The sequence below is a fragment of the Mixophyes fleayi genome, chromosome 4 (genome assembly GCF_038048845.1).
Source record: "Mixophyes fleayi isolate aMixFle1 chromosome 4, aMixFle1.hap1, whole genome shotgun sequence".
Lineage (NCBI taxonomy): Eukaryota > Metazoa > Chordata > Amphibia > Anura > Limnodynastidae > Mixophyes > Mixophyes fleayi.
In genome coordinates this window covers 63,201,701-63,223,031 of record NC_134405.1, presented here as the reverse complement: position 1 = coordinate 63,223,031, position 21,331 = coordinate 63,201,701, and the positions used below count along the sequence as shown (strand labels likewise).

Below are 21,331 nucleotides of genomic sequence, written 5' to 3'. Positions count from 1 at the left end.
AACTTATTCCTTCTCCCTTTGTGTCCACCGAAAACTCTGTTCTCTCTCTTTGTGGTAGTAAAGAGTCACTGAGGACAGGTGTGATAATTCAACATTCTAGTATCATAACAATTACTGCAACACATTGTATTACTACCAGCATGGGTATTAAGAATTGTGAGACTTGGATGTTCAGGCTTAACCTTTACTATGCCCGATACCCAGTTCCTTCCCATATCTAACCTAAAACTGCATTATGATGACAGTACTATTCTGCCAGCCCTGTGCCTGGAGACTGAGGCCCTATGAGGAGAAAGGAATGGCTGAATTACACTTCTCCCACCTCCCCTGAGAGCCTAACCACAGCTCCCCCGTCATTCCCTCCATGACCACCTCAGTCCCCTGTACGGATCTATGTCATTAATCTCGGTACTCTCCTCCCACTCCCTCCACTTACTGGCATCGCATGTGACGTCGCCCCTTCCTCCCCTACAGCTGACCAATCAGAAGCTCTGGTGGCAGCGAGAGAGGCGTGTCCTGTCATGTGGCGCGCGCCCTGCCCTTCCCCCCACCGTCCGGTAATCCCTATCCAGACCCCCCCCCCGGCTCTCGGTGACCAGAACGTCGTGTACCCCGGGACACCGGCGCGAACCACGTGATGAGCGGAGCCGTTAGTCCCCTCCTTTGGGGCGAGAGTTGGGGTTGGCCATGAATGAATGAGCGCTGGGCGGGGCTGGCTCCTCCCACTCAGCCTTTCTCATATTACGTACACGAGGTCGCTGCTGCTAATATGGCGCTGAGGAAGGTCTGACACCGGTATCTGTCAGCGGAGCACCGGACACACAGTGGTGAGTGAGCCGCAGTAATACCCGTATGTTACTCCGCAGTGATGGCTACAGCTGACATTATCCGTCAGGAGGACTCCTCTGTGCTGGGAGTGTGCCCCATCTGTCCTGTATATAACTGTTCTTATCCCTCCCTATAGTATGTGAGCCCTAGGAGCTCACACTCTGGTCCATCATTGTATGCTGGTGATGTGTGTACATCCCTCCCTATAGTATGTGAGCCCTAGGAGCTCACACTCTGGTCCGTCACCGTATGCTGGTGATGTGTGTACATCCCTTCCTATGTAGTGTGTGAGCCCTAGGAGCTCACACTCTGGTCCATCATCGTATGCTGGTGATGTGTGTACATCCCTCCCTATAGTATGTGAGCCCTAGGAGCTCACACTCTGGTCCATCATCGTATGCTGGTGATGTGTGTACATCCCTCCCTATAGTATGTGAGCCCTAGGAGCTCACACTCTGGTCCATCATTGTATGCTGGTGATGTGTGTACATCCCTCTCTATAGTATGTGAGCCCTAGGAGCTCACACTCTGGTCCATCATTGTATGCTGGTGATGTGTGTACATCCCTCCCTATAGTATGTGAGCCCTAGGAGCTCACACTCTGGTCCATCATTGTATGCTGGTGATGTGTGTACATCCCTCCCTATAGTATGTGAGCCCTAGGAGCTCACACTCTGGTCCGTCACCGTATGCTGGTGATGTGTGTACATCCCTTCCTATGTAGTGTGTGAGCCCTAGGAGCTCACACTCTGGTCCATCATTGTATGCTGGTGATGTGTGTACATCCCTCCCTATGTAGTGTGTGAGCCCTAGGAGCTCACACTCTGGTCCATCATTGTATGCTGGTGATGTGTGTACATCCCTCCCTATGTAGTGTGTGAGCCCTAGGAGCTCACACTCTGGTCCATCATTGTATGCTGGTGATGTGTGTACATCCCTCCCTATGTAGTGTGTGGGCCCTAGGAGCTCACACTCTGGTCCATCATTGTATGCTGGTGATGTGTGTACATCCCTCCCTATGTAGTGTGTGAGCCCTAGGAGCTCACACTCTGGTCCGTCACCGTATGCTGGTGATGTGTATAATGCCTGTATGGAGTCTGGATTGTACTTTTAATATTCATAACACATATATATATGTTATCTTATAACTACGTAAATATTCTTGCCTTTGTGTAGATGTGGTGAGCTTAGTGACTTTGTCTATTGATTGCTTCTGAATTTCATGTGCTTTATTGCCTAACGCCTATTGGTATGTATGATGTTAAAGGTTGGGGTTTAAGTGGTTTTGAAGACCCTGATAGTGTGCGTGCTGGTGTGTGATACACAATGCTGATAGTGTGAGTGCTGATGGTGTGATACACAATGCTGATGGTGTGATACACAATGCTGATGGTGTGAGTGCTGGTGTGTGATACACAATACTAATAGTGTATTCCAGCTGTAGAACTGAACAGTCAGTGTGTAATGTGATGCTGGCTGTGTATGGTGGTAAATCTCCCTGGGCTTCATGTATACAATGTAACAGCTGTATACTGTGCAGGAACACGTGTGTCCCCCGAGCAGGGATTAAGTGGGTCTTACTGTCTGCTAATGCCCGGAATATAGGGCTGTGTATGTATGGTATACCTATCCCACGGAGATCTGTTGGCCGATATGATTGGATCTCTGTAGGTAAATCTGCAATGAAAATAAACCCACAAAGTTAAGAAGACAGATCATTGTATCACAAAGTAAGACGTGGAGGCTGCATTGTGCCATTGGACATTAGTCTGTTATGAAATGTCTGATGACCTGGTCATGGTCCCACTGAGTGACGCATAGATTGGACCCTTCCTTTGCAGTGAATGACACTTTTCTCTATACCAGGTATCCCAATGACAATCCCGTGCAGCACATTCTATTGTGTGGTATTTATCACAATCAGAGGAGATCCGTGAACGGTTGTCGGTGGAAATGATTATATATAGTCGGCACGGTCATGTGTAATGAGTTACACATCCCTTAACTGTGGTTGTGTTGCTGGCAGCAGATGCAGCAGAAGTTGAGTAACTGGTGTAAGGACCTTGGGCATGTCCTTATCTCCTTGGATGGTACAAATCACATTTATAGCAGGATATAAAGGAAGCACCTGGTGTTGATGAATGAGGACAATAACCTTTAAGTTATATTTGTTACGTATAATTCAGATCGTAACTGTATCATTGTTGTAGTTACACTTTAACCAGTTTTTGTGGCTGAATAGACTGATTGTGCGCAAGTTTCCGTTTCACAAGCTATTTACAGCTATATATCCCTATCTGTCACAATACATTACTTCTTCTATCTTTGTTTATGAAATAGGAGATGCTCTCTAAATGTTCTTTATCAGGTTCGGGAACAACAAGTTCCAGCTTGCCATTTGGCTGTCAGATCGTGCTGGGACTTGTGGTCCCACACCACCCGGGGTGTCAGAGCTTGGCCTGCAGCCATACACACGAAGTAGTTCTGAGAAGTGACTGTAGGAAGCTGTTTTGCAGAGTCAGGTTCACGGCTGCACTTGAACTACTAGTTATCAGCAGCAGTGTCTGGTTAGACGGGGAGCTGCCATTGTACAGATAGCTGCTATCTGGTACTGCAGTAGCCTTGGTGAAGGGCACTCCGCCATCTGTCCTGTGTACATAGAAGATTACAGTTGTGCTGTAATGTCCCTGAGCCCCCTCGTGTCTCAGTCATGTGGCCTTGGGAGAGGCACCTACGTACATGTGAGCAGCGGTGGGGGCTGTGAGTGATGGGGCAGCCAGACTCAGGCGGCTGCTGCTTTGTGTAGTGGAGGGGGGTGGTTTTGTGCATTAGAGGAAATGTCGTCACCTTGAGTGAGTCAGCCTCGGCTTGTGCCCATACCTCCATGTTCTGTGTAACTACATAGGAGCGGGGCTAATACCGAAGCCAACGTGAAGGTGTGCAGTGCACCTTGTGCGGGTGGGAAGCCTTTGTCTTAGCCCTGCTAGCCACACATGCAGGGCTGGTAGCCCCTAAGGGGGCACCATCATGTAAATAAGGGACAGCTCTAACTACTCGGCATCCTCTGCCCTTCAGTGTTTGCTGAGCGTCCCCCTAACATACAGGGTCCAGCATCAGGACCATGAGCAGGTTGTAGCCATTGCTCGGTGATATAGAACTCGCCTATGTGACTTGGAGATGTAAAGCAAAAATAATCCATAAACTAGAATTGTGTTTTTAATCTTTTGGCAACAAAGTTGCTTCACCCCTAATGTCCTCATAGTTGTACATTGCATAATATATATGTAGTTTCCAATAAGACACTCCAGGATCATTATCATTTATTTATATAGCGCCAGCAAATCTTGCAGCGCTTTAGAGTTGGGAACAAACAGTAATAAAACAATGCTGGGTAATATAAACACACAGGTAATAGTGACAGTAATAAAGTGGTAAAAGTCATTATGTGGGGTCTCAGTGATTGGTGGGGATTGTGCAACAATTTAGCATCCGTTTGCTGCAAACATTACAACTGCTACTGGTTACACTGGTGGAGACCAGGACAGTAGAGTTTATACTCTGCTCCCCGAGAACCCTAGTAATGGTAATACATGTAAAGAGCTGAGGCTGGCAGGTCATGCTGGGACTTGTAGTCCCGCCTTCATTCAGCAACATTGTAATGTTACTAACATTATACTCCAAAAACATACTAGTAGGTTAATTGGCTGTTATTAAACTGACCTCCGTTTGTATATTAGGGAATGGACTGTAAGCTCCAATGGGGCAGGGACTGATGTGAGTGAGTCTCTGTACAGCGCTGCGGAATTAGTGGCGCTATATGAATGTGGGGTACACTGACCTCTAGTATGGGAACTGGGGTTTGGGGGTCAGGGATAATGCTGTGGACAGGACCTGGTGCTCGGGCTGTGGCAGGAGGTAACACACATCACTGAGCCCTCCTCCCATCACATCACTGGCTTGTTCAAACAATTATGTTTTGGCGCTCACCCGGCTGTCCCTCCCTCTGTCTCACTTAGCGCCTTTGTGCTAAAATCGAGCGGGAAGGAGGCGGCGGCGGCGGTATATCCTCGGTGTAGCTGGTGGGGAGACGCGGTCCAGTGTTAAGCACACGGTAAGCGGTACCGACATGGGGGGGTGTGGGGATGACGTGCGTGGGATGGAGACAGCGCCAAGGTCAGGACTGCTGCAGGAGGCTGTCTCACCTTGCTGTATCCCGGGGGCTGTGTGTGTCCCTGCTGTACCTGGCGCATACCAGGGGCTATGAGTCTGCCTGACACATCCCGGGGCTGTGTCTCCCTGCTGTATCCCGGGGGCTGTGTGTGTCCCCCTGCCGTACATGTCGGGGCTGTGTGTGTCCCCCTGCCGTACATGTCGGGGCTGTGTGTGTCCCCCTGCCGTACATGTCGGGGCTGTGTGTGTCCCCCTGCCGTACATGTCGGGGCTGTGTGTGTCCCCCTGCCGTACATGTCGGGGCTGTGTGTGTCCCCCTGCCGTACATGCCGTACATGTCGGGGGCCCCCTGCCGTACATGTCGGGGTCCCCCTGCCGTACATGTCGGGGCTGTGTCTGTCCCCCTGCCGTACATGTCGGGGCTCGGTCCCAGGCTGCAGATTGACGGGCACTCCACGATTTATACAGACGTGTATGGAACATGTTATGGGGGCTCTGTAACTGTTTGATCACCCTTGTATAAAAGTACAATGACAGCAAATGTCTGTTAGCTATGGGTTACTTTACATTGCTAACCTTAATGTATAGCCACTCATTATATTAGTGTACTATACCTGTAGTTCTGCAGAGAGACAAGTTTCCATTATTTGCCCCCAGAGTTTACCTTGAACTTAAGTGAAAGAATCCATATATAGATATAGATATAGATATAGATATAGATATAGAGCTAGCTAGCAATGGAAATTCTGTTCTCCATAAGACCGTTTTCGTAACAGATTCCCCCCCCCCCCCCCCTGTTCACTCTTATTAAATGTTCAGGAAACACTAATCCCTAAATAATGAGTTGGTATGATACTGTTTAATTACATCTGTAAGTGTATGACTAACCTAATGTGAGATCTATGAATTTCCACATTAAATGTATAATAACCCATAAGGTTTAATTTTAACATATTGTATTGTGTTTGGTGTCCTGTGTTTTTGTTTTTTCATAGTGCTGGTTGCCAATTTTTTTTTTTTTTGCCCTAAGGCTTAAAGTGAAATATAACCTGGGGGAGGGAAGGGTGAGGGGTTATAGCAGACTGAAATATGTCACATGCTTTAATTGAAATGTTCTTAATTGCTTGGCAACTGCTGGAATTCATATTTATTTTTTTAATCTAGATAGGATTAAAAGATTTAAGATCAAATCCGGCATGCTTAATTTGAACTAAAAAAAATGTATCTCCCAATGTTTCTATGTGCCTGATCAAATGAAGTTTATTTTTATAATCATATAGGGTAGGCCTGGTTAACCTGTAGCTCTCAGGTATTGTGAAACTATAAGCTCCAGCATGCTTTGCCAGTAGACAACCAGCTGATACCTGGCAGGGCATGCTGGGGCTTGTAGTTTCACAATACCTGGAGAGCTACAGGTTGGCCATGCCCGTTATAGGGCTTCCTTTAGAGTTGGGCGCACATCTAGCTATTGGTGTGAATCTGCACCTGGACAACGAAGGGGCAAAATGCAACTTGTCTTTCCTTTTGCATAAAGTGCACAGACAGCTTTAGTTTAACACTGTTTTAGAGTTGGATTTACCCCTAAACTGTAAATGTGGCCTATAATGTAGCTGCAAAACTACTTGTGTTTTTTAAACAGAGCAACTGATTTTAATTTGGGAGACCTTTACATACAAGTCAGTTGGCATCAATAGAGCTTTATATACTGTCATTAAACATAATATTTCCGGTTAGGGTAATAGAGAGAGCTTTCCACTGTTATCTAGTTTCAATATCTGGATGTTTTGCTTCTGGCTTTTATGGGTGGTGTTTGGTAACTGTTGCAGAATGTCCTAACTTATTATATACGTGACTGAAAAGGAGAAGTCACTCTAAAGTTGTTTTTCTCTAAGGGACATTAAATGATTAGCTTTTAATTGTAATTGCTTATTGTTTTATTAGTGTCAGTACCAATTATACAACCATTGCCCAATTTTATCACCAATTAACCTGTTGGTCAATTCTGGTTACTTGCCTATATGACTGAGATTGAGCCAAACAGAGGTAAAGCAAAGGAAGTACACACCTAGTTTGACCTTGCCAAATTAGTCCTAGAGTACATAAAAGGGTTCTTGGTTGCGATGAAGCTTTATATCGGAGGCTGTGAGGTGTCCAGCGCACATCTAGCTCTGTTTAATCTTTCCTTAACACATCTTTTCTTTCTTTGAATTTACAGAATGAAGAATCTGTCTGTTTCTTTGTTATTGCACCATGGAATTTTGTTCACGTCTAACCTGCCAGAGCCAAAGGAACTCTAGAAAGCCAATTTCCATACGCAGCAAATAACAAAGACTTTAGTCCGAGATTCTCGGCCCTATTCAGTTTACTGCATATTTAATTTTATAGTAATTTATTGAATTATTTTCATACCTCACTTTATTTTTTTGTTTACATATTAAGTATTTAATTATCTGATTTAACATTGAGCCAAAAGTAAATATGGAATCAACAACCGTTTTCAGTGTAGTTACTAGTACCCTTGGCATCCAGATGGGGAGTCCTATGTCTGCCTTCCTTTGGATGCTTATCTTGGGCTTTGTCATCGCCTTTGTGTTGGCTTTCTCTGTTGGTGCCAATGATGTAGCAAACTCCTTTGGCACAGCTGTGGGATCTGGTGTAGTAACCTTACGACAAGCTTGCATTTTGGCGTCCATCTTCGAGACCGTGGGGTCAGTTCTGCTGGGGGCGAAAGTGAGCGAAACCATCCGCAAAGGACTGATTGATGTCAACATGTACAATTCTACGCAGGAGCTTCTAATGGCTGGTTCCATCAGTTCTATGTTTGGTGAGTAAATCTGGATATTGGAGGTCTTTACATTTTGTGTGTGTTGAATCAGTAGTGCAACATTAAACATTGGATTGGTTTAACATTGAGCTCCGTTTCTCTAGCAAATGAAAGTTTAAGGTGAAGGAATACTTAAAATATTCTGTGTTTCTAATCTCTCAGGTTCTGCTGTTTGGCAACTTGCGGCTTCCTTCCTGAAACTACCGATCTCTGGAACACACTGCATTGTTGGAGCCACTATTGGCTTTTCTCTGGTGGCTAAAGGACAGGAAGGAGTTAAGTGGTCTGAGCTGCTTCGCATTGGTAAGTCTTATATAGGTATACCTTCTTTTTTTTTTTTTTTTTTTTTTAAAACAACTTTTGCTGAAGACTTTGCTGGTCCACAACCAGTAAATGAGCCTTTCTTGTTATTGTAGAACAGTTTATATGGTAAATGTGCCTTCTAACTTCATTCAGAGCTAACTCCTCAACATTTATTTATATAGCGCCAGCAAATTCTATAGCGCTTTACAATTGGGAACAAACCGTAATAAAACATTACTGGGTAATACATACATACAGAGAGGTAAGAAGGCCCTGCCTACAATCTGATGATAAAATGTCTGTCTGGTTATAGCCAACATCACCTCTTCTATACAGTTACCTATACAAGTGTCCTAAATTGTTCATTAATTGTTACAGTAAATGTGGCATCAGATTGAGTGTAGCGCCATAAATGAGACTTATATTCCAGTTTTCCAATCCTGCTTGCTGTTGGGAATGTGAGTGCTACAGCGTATGACATTAACTGCAAAATATGCTGCATGGCAGTGAATATGGTTGCAAATTCGTTTTACCATATTTTCCAGCATGTACCATTAAAAAATCCATTTAAAGAAGGGGGTGGGGTCACTGGAGGAAGTGTGCACAAATATCCCACTCCCCAACACTATGTAAATTAGGCACAACACTTTTATATAATTAAAAGCAAAAATAAATAGTTAAACTTTTGCATCCTCTAAAAGGGTGATGGTTGGATTTAACAGGTTGTAAAGCAGATGTTTTTGTTTTTTTTTTGTTAACTTTAAAAGAATTTAAAATTCTTTGCTTCACGTAATTTGCTTTGGAGATGTTACATAAACTACACTGACTTTAAAAAATAAAAAAAAAAGTAGTTGTGTTTTACAGTTACACATAGCATATTTTCTTTCCTTTCTGGGTATTTCTATCTCTGTCCTTTTTCATGACTGTCTTAATTCCCATTAAATGACCTTCACAAAGTAATTTTAAGTGAACCTGACAGCTATATTGTCCTTCCTTTCCGTTAAATGGGACCTTACTCAGAAGTGCTTACTGCATGTTGTCATATTTCATAAATCTGTAAGTTCATACAAAATCAAGTCCCTGACTTTGCAGATGTAGCATGTGTGAGCACTGTAAGCCACCTTATGTTTGTATGTCTACTGTGCTATTGTTTTTGTATCCTTTTTAGAAACTTATCTTGAGTACTGACTATATAGTTGATGTACCTAACTTTGTTGTTTTGAGTTTGTGTTTTAAGTTGTTGCATTTTGTGAAAGTGTCTGAAAAGTGTCTTACCTTTTTTTGTATTTTATTTTTTTTCTTCTAGTGTTGTCCTGGTTTATTTCTCCTCTCTTATCCGGAATCATGTCTGCTCTCCTCTTCTTCCTTGTGAGAACGTTCATCCTTCACAAGGTAAGAAGTATTTCATACTTTTGCCAAGAGCTAGTCAAACCTGTCTTGTACACTTTCAACCCTGTCCCAGCACCATAACATTTCTTTGAAATTCTGAACATTACAATAATAAACTCCATTTGCTTCTATGGAGTTGGTTGCTTCTAAGGGCAGATTAGCGAATTTACAGACATCTGTGACCCATCTAAATTAACCCATTAAGTTTGGGGAGGTCTCATTCCTCCTTATTTTGCGTTTCTATTTTCTTTTATCACTCAGTGCACTAGTAGACCTGGGTGATGACATTGTAGCTTTACCACAGTGTACTGGATGTATACGGGTGGTCATGAGTGACAAATGGGCTCGTCAGATTCTGCAATTTCTGAAGATCAGGTTATCTAACTAATTTTAACTTCATAATCTAAAAATTGATGATCACTTTTTCAGGTGTTCATTCTAACTTCAGTTTTGTTCAGCTACTTGTAACACAACAAATGGCTATTTATTTATTTTGTACAAAATCTGAAGTGTTAATCTACCATCTAGCCTTTGATTCTCTTGAGCAAATACAACAAGAGACTGATGTATAAAGATGGTTTGGAAGCCCACACATGATATCCTCATTGATGAAATTAACCAACAAAGATCACCACTTTAGTTTTACAATGTTAATACGTCATTGGGATTAAGTCTGCAGCCTGTTTGTTGGGTATGAGGATGCTTTGCTTGGAGTATAAGGGCAGTAACAATGGTAAACTGATCTATGTACCCTGGGCCCATGGTTCCCTGTCTTCATGGACTCTCCAGAACATGCTAAATGTGGAACCCCATTAATACGGATAAATAAGCAGTAATGAGTCTTTCTGGACAGAATAAAGGTGTAAACCGTTTGCTAGTATCATACAGAAGTGACCTCTCATTGCATTGTTCCAGAACTTCGTCTACAATGGCAAAAAAACTATTAGGCTATACCTTGCTAGAGACTGGAACGTGAAGTTATGGTATTACAATATTTAGTATGTCTCGTTTAGATTGCGTAGAACCTTTGAACAAATTTCAAAACAACTTTCACCTTTTCACAAACTTCCAGTTATGTGCACTAACCTTTTTTTCTGTTGTACGCCGTTTTCCCATAACTGACAATTTTTCTAATTGGACCCCTAACTGAATGTCTTATATTACAGGGACACAGCAATAATCTTATAGAAAATATAAGAGATAGAGATAGAGATAGATATATATGTGCACTGATGTTGGATTAGGCTTTCCAGGGTTTTTGTGCCATTTGTATACACGTCTTCATAAATGTTCCCCAGAGTTTTCAATGTTACACATTTTGTCTAGTGTGTTCAGAATTCTACAGGCTATGATTACAGTTTACACTTGAGGGGAAATCGCTAGCTATATATTCCAGTGCAAGGGTCTAACCTGATTGGTGGTTGCGTTTTTATATGGCTGCGGTTCTCCTGTAACCTTAATCTCCCCATCCAGAGAAAGCACCCAAATTATGACCAAAACCGATATGTCTACAATTTACACTTGAAGAGATATATGGTCTTTCTGTATACAATTGGTTATCGGGGAAAGATGAAACAGAAGTGTACAGTCTTTCTGTGTTCAGTTCTGTATGTTTACAGACAATGGTACATGCCGCCTGGCATCTTTCTACCCTTATAAACATTGCTGATCATGGACGGTCCTCCATGATCGTGAGTGGACATAAGCCGAAGTCACAAGCTCTGCAGCCATGCCTGACTTGTATAACATGACCAAGCTTAAACATAGCTGCATTTATTCCTAAACTCTGCTGTTACACCCTGCAGTGTAACTGAGCATTGTGCTGGATGCTTTCTGCCTCAAATGGGAATATTTGTATGGTGTCCATAATAAGCTGTACAGTATAAGTACATCTTGTGGCAGTACTTTCCTTGTGTGTCCTGTGCAGTTCTGGAAGCATTCTGTAATATCACACATACTGATTTAGTAACTATGATAAAGGAGCACAGCTGGGGAAATCTGTACACTACTTGGTAGTATGTATCCTTGGTTAGGCAGAACTAGACATTCAGGATGTGTTGGCGGTTGTCTAGATCCATGTTGTGATACAATGTTTCTCTTTTTGCAGGCCGACCCTGTTCCCAATGGACTGCGAGCCCTGCCTCTCTTCTATGCCTGTACGATCAGCATCAACCTGTTCTCTATTATGTACACTGGCGCACCCCGTGAGTAACCATTTATTACGCTCTTGGTCTTTTGCCTCTGGCATGTCCTCGTGAGCCCACCATTAAACCCAAAATTTACTACTTTTACTTTGCAGGACTGAAAACTTCTAGAAGTCTGCTGGCCTGAGCCCGTTACAGAAGGCTGCAGGCTAGTGTATGCTGACAATTCTAATCTAAATAGTTAACCAACCTGGCTAAATCCCTACAGCCATTTCCTCCCAACTCCTTCAGCAATGCAATTACGCCCTCTCTCACTACCTTCCCTTCAGCAATGACGGTGGCCATGAAGATCCTACAGAAGATTCTTATATTTTCTCCCCTCTTTCTTGTACTCCAAGACAGAACTATACATATATTAACTACTTTTCCCAGGGTTAGTGTTAAGACCAGAGAAGTTGAGGACAGGTTCCTATAACATTGATAAAGTATAGCTTACAACAATAGAGAGAATGTTCAAAAAAACTAACGACTGAGAAATGATAAATAGTCGAGATCTCCATTCCATAAATTGTTCCTAGATGATTGCAGGATAAATATTTCTAGAACAGTTGCCAGCAAGGTGGCAGAACTCAGGATTGGGTGTAAATTGTCTCGCTGGCATCACAGGTGTCTGTCTTCCGTGGTTAATAGTTGTTGGGGTTTTTTTTTTGCCAGAATAAATAGGAGCACAAGTGCACTTGGCCAGTAGAGCCATATAATCTGTTATGTAATCCAAAAATAGCAGATTTTGGGTTGTTTAAGATTTATGCTTTGAAGAATAGCAGTCCCTTTAAAATTAAAATGCATATTACAGATTGACTCCAATTATATCACTACTAAAGCAGTTAGTTGGAGGTCTCCTTTCAGGCTACATTGAGTAATGTTTTCTAACTAAAGCAGTCTTTCCTCTACCCCCCCAGTAATAGAACTGCTAGTGTTCCATGCGGTCAGCAGATCCTCACCCTGGCCACTCTGCAGTAGAGGATAACTTACACATTACTCACACGTATTGGATTTTGTCAGGGGCTATTTAATCCTGGCTGTCGGCCAGAGACAAGTGCCTGTTACGGGATGAATATTGCCAGCACACCCGGCATGAGACAGTCTCAGTTCGGCTACTGGGAGGATTTGTTTATTAAAGAGCATCTTTATTTTATTTTTCTCCCCCCTTAAATAAGAAATGCTATTTTGTTAATCAGGGACATAGTTTCCAAGTGCAGTAAATCTACAATTGTTGATGGACTTTCACTAGACTTATTGACATGGGCTTAGATTCATGAGACTTGTAGCTCAACAGCTGGAGAGCCATGGGTTGACAGCCTCTAAATATATAGTGGGTATTTTAATCCTGGCAGCTAATGTGAGATTAAAAAAAATATATAATGGATCTGGTGCTTCAGATGTGTTTTTGATCTAGTTAATCTCCTAATCAGCCTTGCAGAGTGATCACCTCTTAGTACAGTGTTTCCCAAACCCAGTCCTCAGGGACCCCTAACAGAGCATGGTTTCCATATCTCTTTGCTGGAGCACAGGTGTATTCATTACTGACACATTTTGAAAGATCCACGGGTGATATGATTTCCCTTGTGACCTGGAAAACCTGCACTGTTAGTGCTCCCTGAGGACTGGGTTTGCGAAACACTGTTTTAAATGGAAGTGTGTGGATACCACCGAAGCGTACAGTTCTCTTTTGTAGCCAACAAGCATACCAGGGTCTGTGTTCCAGACTTCATTTCAATGATGATTGTTTGTTAGATAACGAGTTAGTATAATCGAGAAATGCTGTGTCCTCTCGATTTAAAAACTATAGCAGCTTATCTCTTTAAATGGGTATTGCTACATCCTAGGCTATGGGTTAATATATCTCTAATGCCCAAAATGTAGTTAAATAAGAGGATTCAAGCAACTTGCACATGGACATGCACATAGATTTATCAGAAGGGTTTGTTTAACCCATGCCGCACCTTGTGGTGCTCCAATAGTATAAAGTGGAAAATCTTGCTGTGGGGATCAGTGCAGTATCCCCCTCAATCCCCAAACTGCAGAAGTTCTAAGCATTGGATTGGTGCAACTATCTAACTTGCCATGGAGGAGGTGGTGCCTTACTAGCAAAACACTTTCTACCTAAATGTTCCTATTATTGTTATGACTTGCTTCCTATAGTTAAATTAGATTAAGTTCTACAGAATACCAGTTTAAATGGGTGTCTCTAGATCAAGCTTGGGCAACCTGTAAAACTCCAGGTCCAGCATGGCCTGCCAATGCAGGTAAAGGACTTGTATCCACCCCCCAACTGGCTTGTCTGAATGGTCTCTGGTCTAGTACTACCCATACTACTATCACATATTTATATAGTGCCAACATATTACACCACACTTTACATTTGCATCTGTCCCTGCCTCAGTGGAACTTAGTCTAATTTCTCTACCACATACACACAGAAATCTGTTTCGTTAAGTAAACAGTATAACAGTTTACAATAAATTTGCTGCAGTAGACCTGTGAGCAGTGAATGCAGGCTACAGTGTCACATGGGCTCTCTGCAGAGGACCAGAAAGCCGTTTCTCCTGACTTCATTATTCCATATGTAGCGGTCAGCTGCTGGTGATTCAGGAGACCTTATGTTGATTCATATAAATAATTGTCTTACTGCAGCCATGTGGTCTATGAGGACGTGACACTCTGCATTAATGTTTGTTAATATACATTCTTTTAACCTAGTGAATGGGTTATTCTCCCATAACTGCACATTTCCATAATTGGTTTTAAATTTTATCACGTGTCTTCACAATTCCATGTGAGCTGCAATAAATGTAAATTCTTATTGAGCTTCTCTTTGTCTGCCAAACCTGTAAACCAATGGTTAGAAACCAATGCTTGAATTTAATAAGTAACTCAACAACTAGAGTAAACAGTTTGTGGCACATAATGGCTTAAAGTTACACTGCCACTTGTGAAAATATCTTCCTAAGGTGGCCCTAGCTCGAATTCCTTGAGCTCTATATTATTGAATCTGCAACTTAATTTTGTTGACAGAGATGATTGAAGAGGGGGTGAGTGGGAATGTTTTCCTAGGTGGTAGTGCGAATTTAATATGCACCTACTGTGAGGGCAGCACCACCTTTGCTACAGCCTACTGTGGCCTAATGATGGATTCTGCTTAATATGGCGGTTTTCTAGTGTGCAGACCTCCATAGCTCTTGGAGAAAGGATGATGCCCAAATGTCTTTTTGGGGGGGGGGGGGCGGCGGTCTTTTTTGCTGTAATACGTGACAACTGTCCCTGAGCCACTGTAGCTGCATTTTCTGCTACTTGTTTATATGATGGTCTCAACTATCTCAATGATTTAATTTTAGTCTAATGCAGTGGTTCCCAAACTGTGTGCTGTGGCCACCTGGGGTGCCGCGGAGATCTCAGGGGTGCCTCGGTCAGGGCCCTTTGTAAGCAAGGCAGGGGACTTCTTGGTAAATATTTTGGCTTGGGGGGGGGGGGGTGACTTGAAAAAATTATGGAAGACCCTAAGGGTGCTTCGAGAAAGTTTGGAATCCACTAGTTTTAATGTTAATACAACCTAGATGAACATTTGTTTACTGGGAAGAGTTCTAGTTATTGGGAAGGCAAATGATATCCTGCTGCCAATAAGTGACTACATACAGTAATTATTGCTGTTGGTGTATGTCTGTAAATACTAGCATCTTGAGAGGGTTTTTTTCTGCCACCGTGTTAAGCTTTACTACGTATTACAAATTGCATCGCTTAACCTGTAAACATCTGGTTACACACATGAAGTACCTGTGTGACTAGCTCTGCCTGGACCTGCGACTTGGAGTTACGTTTCTGGAGCTGCACATGTGGACGGTTGTGTGACAAGGGTTAGTTTTCATATGTGTCTGTTCATTCTTCTAGTGCTGGGATTTGACAAGATTCCCTTATGGGGCGTCATCCTCATCTCTGTGGTGTGTGCTGTGATCTGCGCCTTGGTTGTTTGGTTCTTCATTTGCCCCAGAATGAAGAGGAAGATAGAACGTAAGTGTCCCTCTGTGCCCTGTTCAATTTAGAATATCTGAGAACTGCATATTTTACTGCAGTAATACATGTGAGAGGTGACTTCAGGTTTATGTGTGTATGACTAACCACGTAGTCCTGGACTTGCATCTCCGATATTACCACCATATTCCAGTGTGGAAGGTGTTAACATGAGCTTACTGGTAGATTACTGTAGCATTGAGAGTAAGCTGTATTGTAGAGGTTGTTTCCTGCTGCAATAGTGGTGACAGTACTGGGGATTGTTAAGCTGTTTTTAAATGAATCCTTTCATGATGATCAATGTCACACAGGTGAAAAAAAGTCCAGCCCCTCGGAATCCCCCTTGATGGATAAGACCAGAGACCACTGTCACACCCAGAAGCCAGATCCCGATGTAAAGCTGTCCATTGACAGGGGCATTACTGCAGAGACCAAAGTGCCAATTATAGACCTGGTGTCTGTGAAGATTCCATCACGCACAGCAGAGGAACGCACAGTGACCTTCAAGATGGGTGATATTGATGATGTGCCAGAGAGGGAGAAGTGTCAGAGCATGGAGACTAACATTGACCAGCCTGGGAATGGTAAATAAGACTTGTGTCCTGACTCCTGCTTTATTAACAAGTGTTATTTCAACCTTGGATGGGACAACGTGTGCTCTAAAACTAACTTATTATGATCTGCACTCTTAAATCTATTTTGGCACATTTTAAAATGTGTACTTTGACCAGCAACACTAGATTTGGCTTTAGTATGCACAAGGTTTAGGCTTTTCATTAAAGTAGTTCTCCACCATCATATACCTTTTACCTAAGCCCACATCTAGACTTGTTTTGTAACTTACTTCTGTGGACTCTACTTGTGCTTTGAGTGCAGCAGCTAGTGGGATTCCAGGCTCCCCTCTACTGGAGAACAATGTGTTTCTACAGTGTAGTAGATTAGCCACAGATGGTACAGCTTGTGTAGTAGATTAGCCACAGAAGGTACAGCTTGTATATCTGTCGGTGTAACATTTTATAATCCAGAAGTGCAAATTTGAGCAGTTGTCAGAGCAGGACCACTTTTGTAAGAAATCTTAAACATCTACCACCCTATGCCAAGGATGGGAGGGGGGTAGGTGTTGTGTTTTGTTAGCAATATTTTAATTTACCTTAAATCTCATTGTCCATTTGCTTCATCACATGACCACTCCTTCTTTAAAGTACTTCTAGGAAACCTCTACGCCTGCAAACACTATATAAACTTTTAGTTTGAAGCCTTGTCATGAAGTCTTTAAACAAATATTTGCAATTAGAATTTCTCATTCTAAACCACTACATATCTGGTGAAGTATTGACCATTCGTCCCTGCTTTAGCCCTTGTTCAGTTTCCATGTGTTCTTCACTTATAATCACGGCTGACTCTCTGTAAAAACATTGTGGCAATTCATATAGTGTGTGTAAAGTAGGCAACTTGATGGAAACCTTTAATTTATGGGAGGACAGTAGGGTTGGGATTGTGTGACAGTACTTCCACTGTACCAGCGATTGTCCCAAGAGACCTTTTGTGCCATCAGTTTTGTCTGGATTCACCCCTAAATCTCTAAATCAATGTACATTCCATTGTCATGCTAGTTATCCCAGTTACTGACAGTCCTACGCTTGTCTAGGCAATATGTACTGATTCACAGTTCACACATTCATGTAATATGACTTAGTGGTTGAGAAATGATTTGACATTTCTGTCTTTCACCCGATTTCTATAATTAAGCGAGTCACTTGACAAGCTTGTTTACGTTTTCTGCGAGCACTACCACGTGAGACTCTGAATACTGCACAACTAGGAACAATATAGCCTAGAAGTTGTGTATAGATAGTCTGCTTGTTTTGTGAACAGTAGAAGTTCTTAACCTGTTAGAATTTTGGCACTCCGGTGCTACCAGTAGGCCAGGTTTTCATTCCACTTTTGCATGGGGCATAGCAAAGGAAATGCTTATATCCCCACTATACTGGAAACCTGATGAGGTATAAACTTGGTAAACTGCTAACAGGGACAGATGTTTTGTGGACGGAATATTAATGACACTGAAACCTATGAATTAACTGGGCAGTAATTCGCCCCATAAAAGGACTACTTCCACTTGTGTAGATAACATGGTCACACACTTGAAAGTAACATATCTGTGCTAAATACTTTTATCTTTCCCCCTCTCTTCAGGGGCAGTACAGCTGCCAAATGGGAATCATGTTCAGTTCAGTCAGACAGTTAGTAACCAGATGAATTCCAGTGGGCAGTACCAGTATCACACGGTGCACAAGGATTCCGGTCTGTACAAAGAGCTGCTGCACAAACTGCATTTAGCCAAAGTAGGAGACTGCATGGGAGACTCCGGTGAGAAGCCACTGCGCCGTAACAACAGTTATACCTCATACACCATGGCCATCTGCGGAATGCCTCTGGATTCATTCCGAAACCGTGATGCCGAGGCACATCCAGAAGAAGCAGAAAAACTCACCTGGCACGGGACAGACGGGAAAAAGAGGGCTCGCATGGACAGCTACACCAGTTATTGCAATGCAGTGGCGGACACACACAGTAATGCTGGCGCAGAAGAACAGGAGGAAGGCGGTACAGAGGAAGAGGTGGCAGACAGGAAGAGCAGTAACTCTTCTTTAGAAGAATGGCATGACCAGGATAAGCCTGAGGTGTCGCAGCTCTTCCAGTTCCTGCAGATCCTTACAGCCTGTTTTGGCTCCTTTGCTCATGGTGGAAACGATGTCAGGTCAGTGGCTTTTTAACTATAGGACTTTGATTAGGATGTGCAGGATTTTGTTACCTGTACAGTTTAAACTCCAGTGCCTACCAGAGAATCATTAAATACAAATCATAATCTGTAACAAGGCATTTTGTTTCCGGCATTTTACCTGTTTTCTATGAATAACACCAGAAAGCTGGTGTGGGCTGTGCTTTGTTTTTCTCTAATGTTCAGATGCCATTCTTATTCAATTATTTATAGTAGTTTACTTCTGTCTCCTACAGCAACGCCATTGGCCCGTTGGTGGCTTTGTGGCTGGTTTATGAGAGCGGAGATGTAAACACCAAGGCTGCCACCCCCATCTGGCTGCTCCTCTATGGAGGGGTCGGTATCTGCATCGGTCTGTGGGTCTGGGGACGCAGGGTCATACAGACTATGGGAAAAGATCTAACCCCAATTACCCCTTCAAGGTAATCTAAACATCTGGATAAGGCTGGCAGGGATTTAGGATGGAAACAACAAGCATGTAATGCACAATTAAAATGGAACTGTCAGATTATAAAGTTATACTTTGTATGTGTGCATCATAGCTTTAAATGTATATATCAGACTGGAATTAATGTTCTGGTAACGTATTAAACCTAAATTACTAGAGTAGGTTACAATTGGGCAGAATAACAGAACATTGTATAGTCATATTTACTGTGACAATTATCTTTTATTTATAAAGCAGTGCTATATTAAGCAGCAAGGTACATTGAGGCGATCATGACATAAATTACGGGCAATGACCTGAAACTAAGACATCGCACCAATAACGGTTCTACTCCAGTGTGATCACATTTCTATTGAGCATATACTGTCTTTTCTTGTATTGGTACTAATTAGGTAATTAGGTTAGTCAGATTCACTTTTGGCAATAGTTTAAAAATGGGATACTATATATTTTCATGAAAAATGCCCCCATCCACCTATCTAAATCCAGCCCCTTTGATCAGAAAATGCATCCAGAATACAAGAAATCTGATTCCTTACGGTAGTCAGGTAATATAGTATTGCGTTGATCAGACTTTATTGTAGCCTTAACATGTGTTGCTTTTCCTAATTCCCCAGCCCTGCATTGTCTAATATCCTGTGTTTTTTCCTTTCAGTGGTTTCAGCATTGAGTTGGCTTCTGCCCTGACCGTTGTAATTGCTTCAAATGTTGGTCTCCCAATCAGTACCACACACTGCAAGGTGAGGATGGGGGTGTTATCCTAGAATGTATGTTGCTGTGATTTTAAGATGAATGTATTTAGTTCACCCTGGGCGTTCTGTCCATAAAGGTCACACAAGTAAATGTCTGCTCTGTTTCTGCAGGTTGGGTCTGTTGTATCTGTTGGATGGCTGCGCTCCAAGAAGGCTGTGGACTGGCGACTCTTCAGAAATATCTTCCTGGCCTGGTTTGTCACAGTACCCATCTCTGGCCTCATCAGCGCTGGCATTATGGCACTCTTCAAGTATGCCATCCTCCGGGTTTGATCATCTCACCACCACATCACTTGCTAGCCAGAATCGCCTCGAGACCATCGATCCACTGCACATAGCCCATCAGTGCAATGCTATGAGTAACAAAGGACACAAGTAGCTCCCAATCCCTGCACGAGGGGCTGAGAACAGATCTGGAATATGCAATGCGCTCGCTCTGCCAGGAATGGGGGGGGGGGGGGGGGTAAATCACATAAGAGTAGGAAGTGGATTTATAACAGGATTCTATCTCTCCCTTTAGTGCTGTAAAACTGCTTGTTATGCTTTAGAATATTACAGATCAACCCAATCTACCTGTATCCACACACCAATCATTCCTCAGTATTAATGTTCTTTGTATATAAAACCGCCTGTATGTCAGGATTTCTTTGCCGCTGTAAATGTTTGCTCATCTTGTTTATATCACACAGAAGAATTTGTACATTTTTATTTTAAATCATATCATTTCTTTCACTGACAAACTACTGCATAGCAGCTTGGCAGACTGGGTGAGGAAGTTGTGAATTCACCACCTCGGACCATGACTAGCTACAGCAGACTGTTTGTTTTTTATCTTTTTATGTAACCATGGGAAACCATGGATTTTTATTTTAAAGCAGAATCCAAAGTATCAGTTTGGTCTTTGAAGACATCTTGTCCATGTGATGTGGGGTATATAGCTCCCACTACTCAATGTGCAGTTCCAGTAACTCGGGAGAGTTGTGACCATGCAAATAGGCATAGTGTCCATTTCACTGGTTTGTTTCCATCTTTGTTACTGGTGAAGCTGAAATAAAATAGCACTAATTCAATCACCTCTGTCTTCAGTATTGTGTATAATGTAATAAACTATTTTACTAAGGACATGGAAGTCTGCACCACCAACTGCTTCACACTTTGTATTTACATTGCACTTGCTACACACCTGGAAAACAGTCCTTCCCGATGAACAGACAATAGCAAGGTGTCCTGTTGGTCGCAAAATACTTAAACGAGTCTAACCCAAACTGCTTAATACCTGTGACAATCCTGCATTTAGCTAAATTTAGTGGACCTGTCTCCTACATCTATATAGGGGAGGCAGCCATTTATTTAGCCTATTTCACTAGAAGCTTCTGACCTTAGCATTCATATAGCAGCAACATCCTAATCATCCACATCAGTCCCTGCCCAAGTGGAGCTTAGTCTTAATTCTCCTATTAGACATGCTCATAGTAACTGTCTGAACTCCATTAACCTGTATATGTAAATCATCTTTACCTTTGTGTGTTTTTGGGGGGGGGGGGTTTTTAACCATGGGAAGACATTGTATGTTATCCCTTGTATTTGCATGAGTTACTTTGGGGTGCTTCAAACTACAGTCCTCTG

The 21,331-nt window shown here is 42.6% G+C and overlaps 1 protein-coding gene across 2 annotated transcripts; it reads left to right on the top strand.

Annotated features, from left to right (window-relative positions):
• The first annotated feature begins 548 nt into the window (after window positions 1–548).
• SLC20A1 (solute carrier family 20 member 1) lies at window positions 549–20,778 on the top strand. 2 transcript variants are annotated; one of them, XM_075207280.1, is made up of 11 exons: window positions 549–827; window positions 7,214–7,822; window positions 7,985–8,125; window positions 9,432–9,517; window positions 11,622–11,718; window positions 15,604–15,723; window positions 16,035–16,307; window positions 17,920–18,484; window positions 18,742–18,927; window positions 19,609–19,693; window positions 19,817–20,778. In XM_075207280.1, the coding sequence occupies exons 2-11, from the start codon at window positions 7,477–7,479 to the stop codon at window positions 19,976–19,978; spliced, it is 2,061 nt and encodes a 686-aa protein (XP_075063381.1). In that variant the 5' UTR covers window positions 549–827; window positions 7,214–7,476; the 3' UTR covers window positions 19,979–20,778. The 2 variants fall into 2 exon arrangements, with proteins under 2 accessions (XP_075063381.1, XP_075063382.1); XM_075207281.1 differs by lacking the exon at window positions 549–827 and adding an exon at window positions 4,835–4,939.
• The last annotated feature ends 553 nt before the right edge of the window (window positions 20,779–21,331 follow it).

Excerpts from the sequence above, each read along its gene's own strand:
- SLC20A1 (XM_075207280.1), top strand. The coding sequence starts at position 7,477 with ATGGAATCAACAACCGTTTTCAGTGTAGTTACTAGTACCCTTGGCATC. Across the intron at positions 8,126-9,431 it reads GTCTGAGCTGCTTCGCATTG|TGTTGTCCTGGTTTATTTCT; the intron begins GTAAGTCTTATA and ends TTTTTCTTCTAG. Across the intron at positions 11,719-15,603 it reads TATGTACACTGGCGCACCCC|TGCTGGGATTTGACAAGATT; the intron begins GTGAGTAACCAT and ends TCATTCTTCTAG.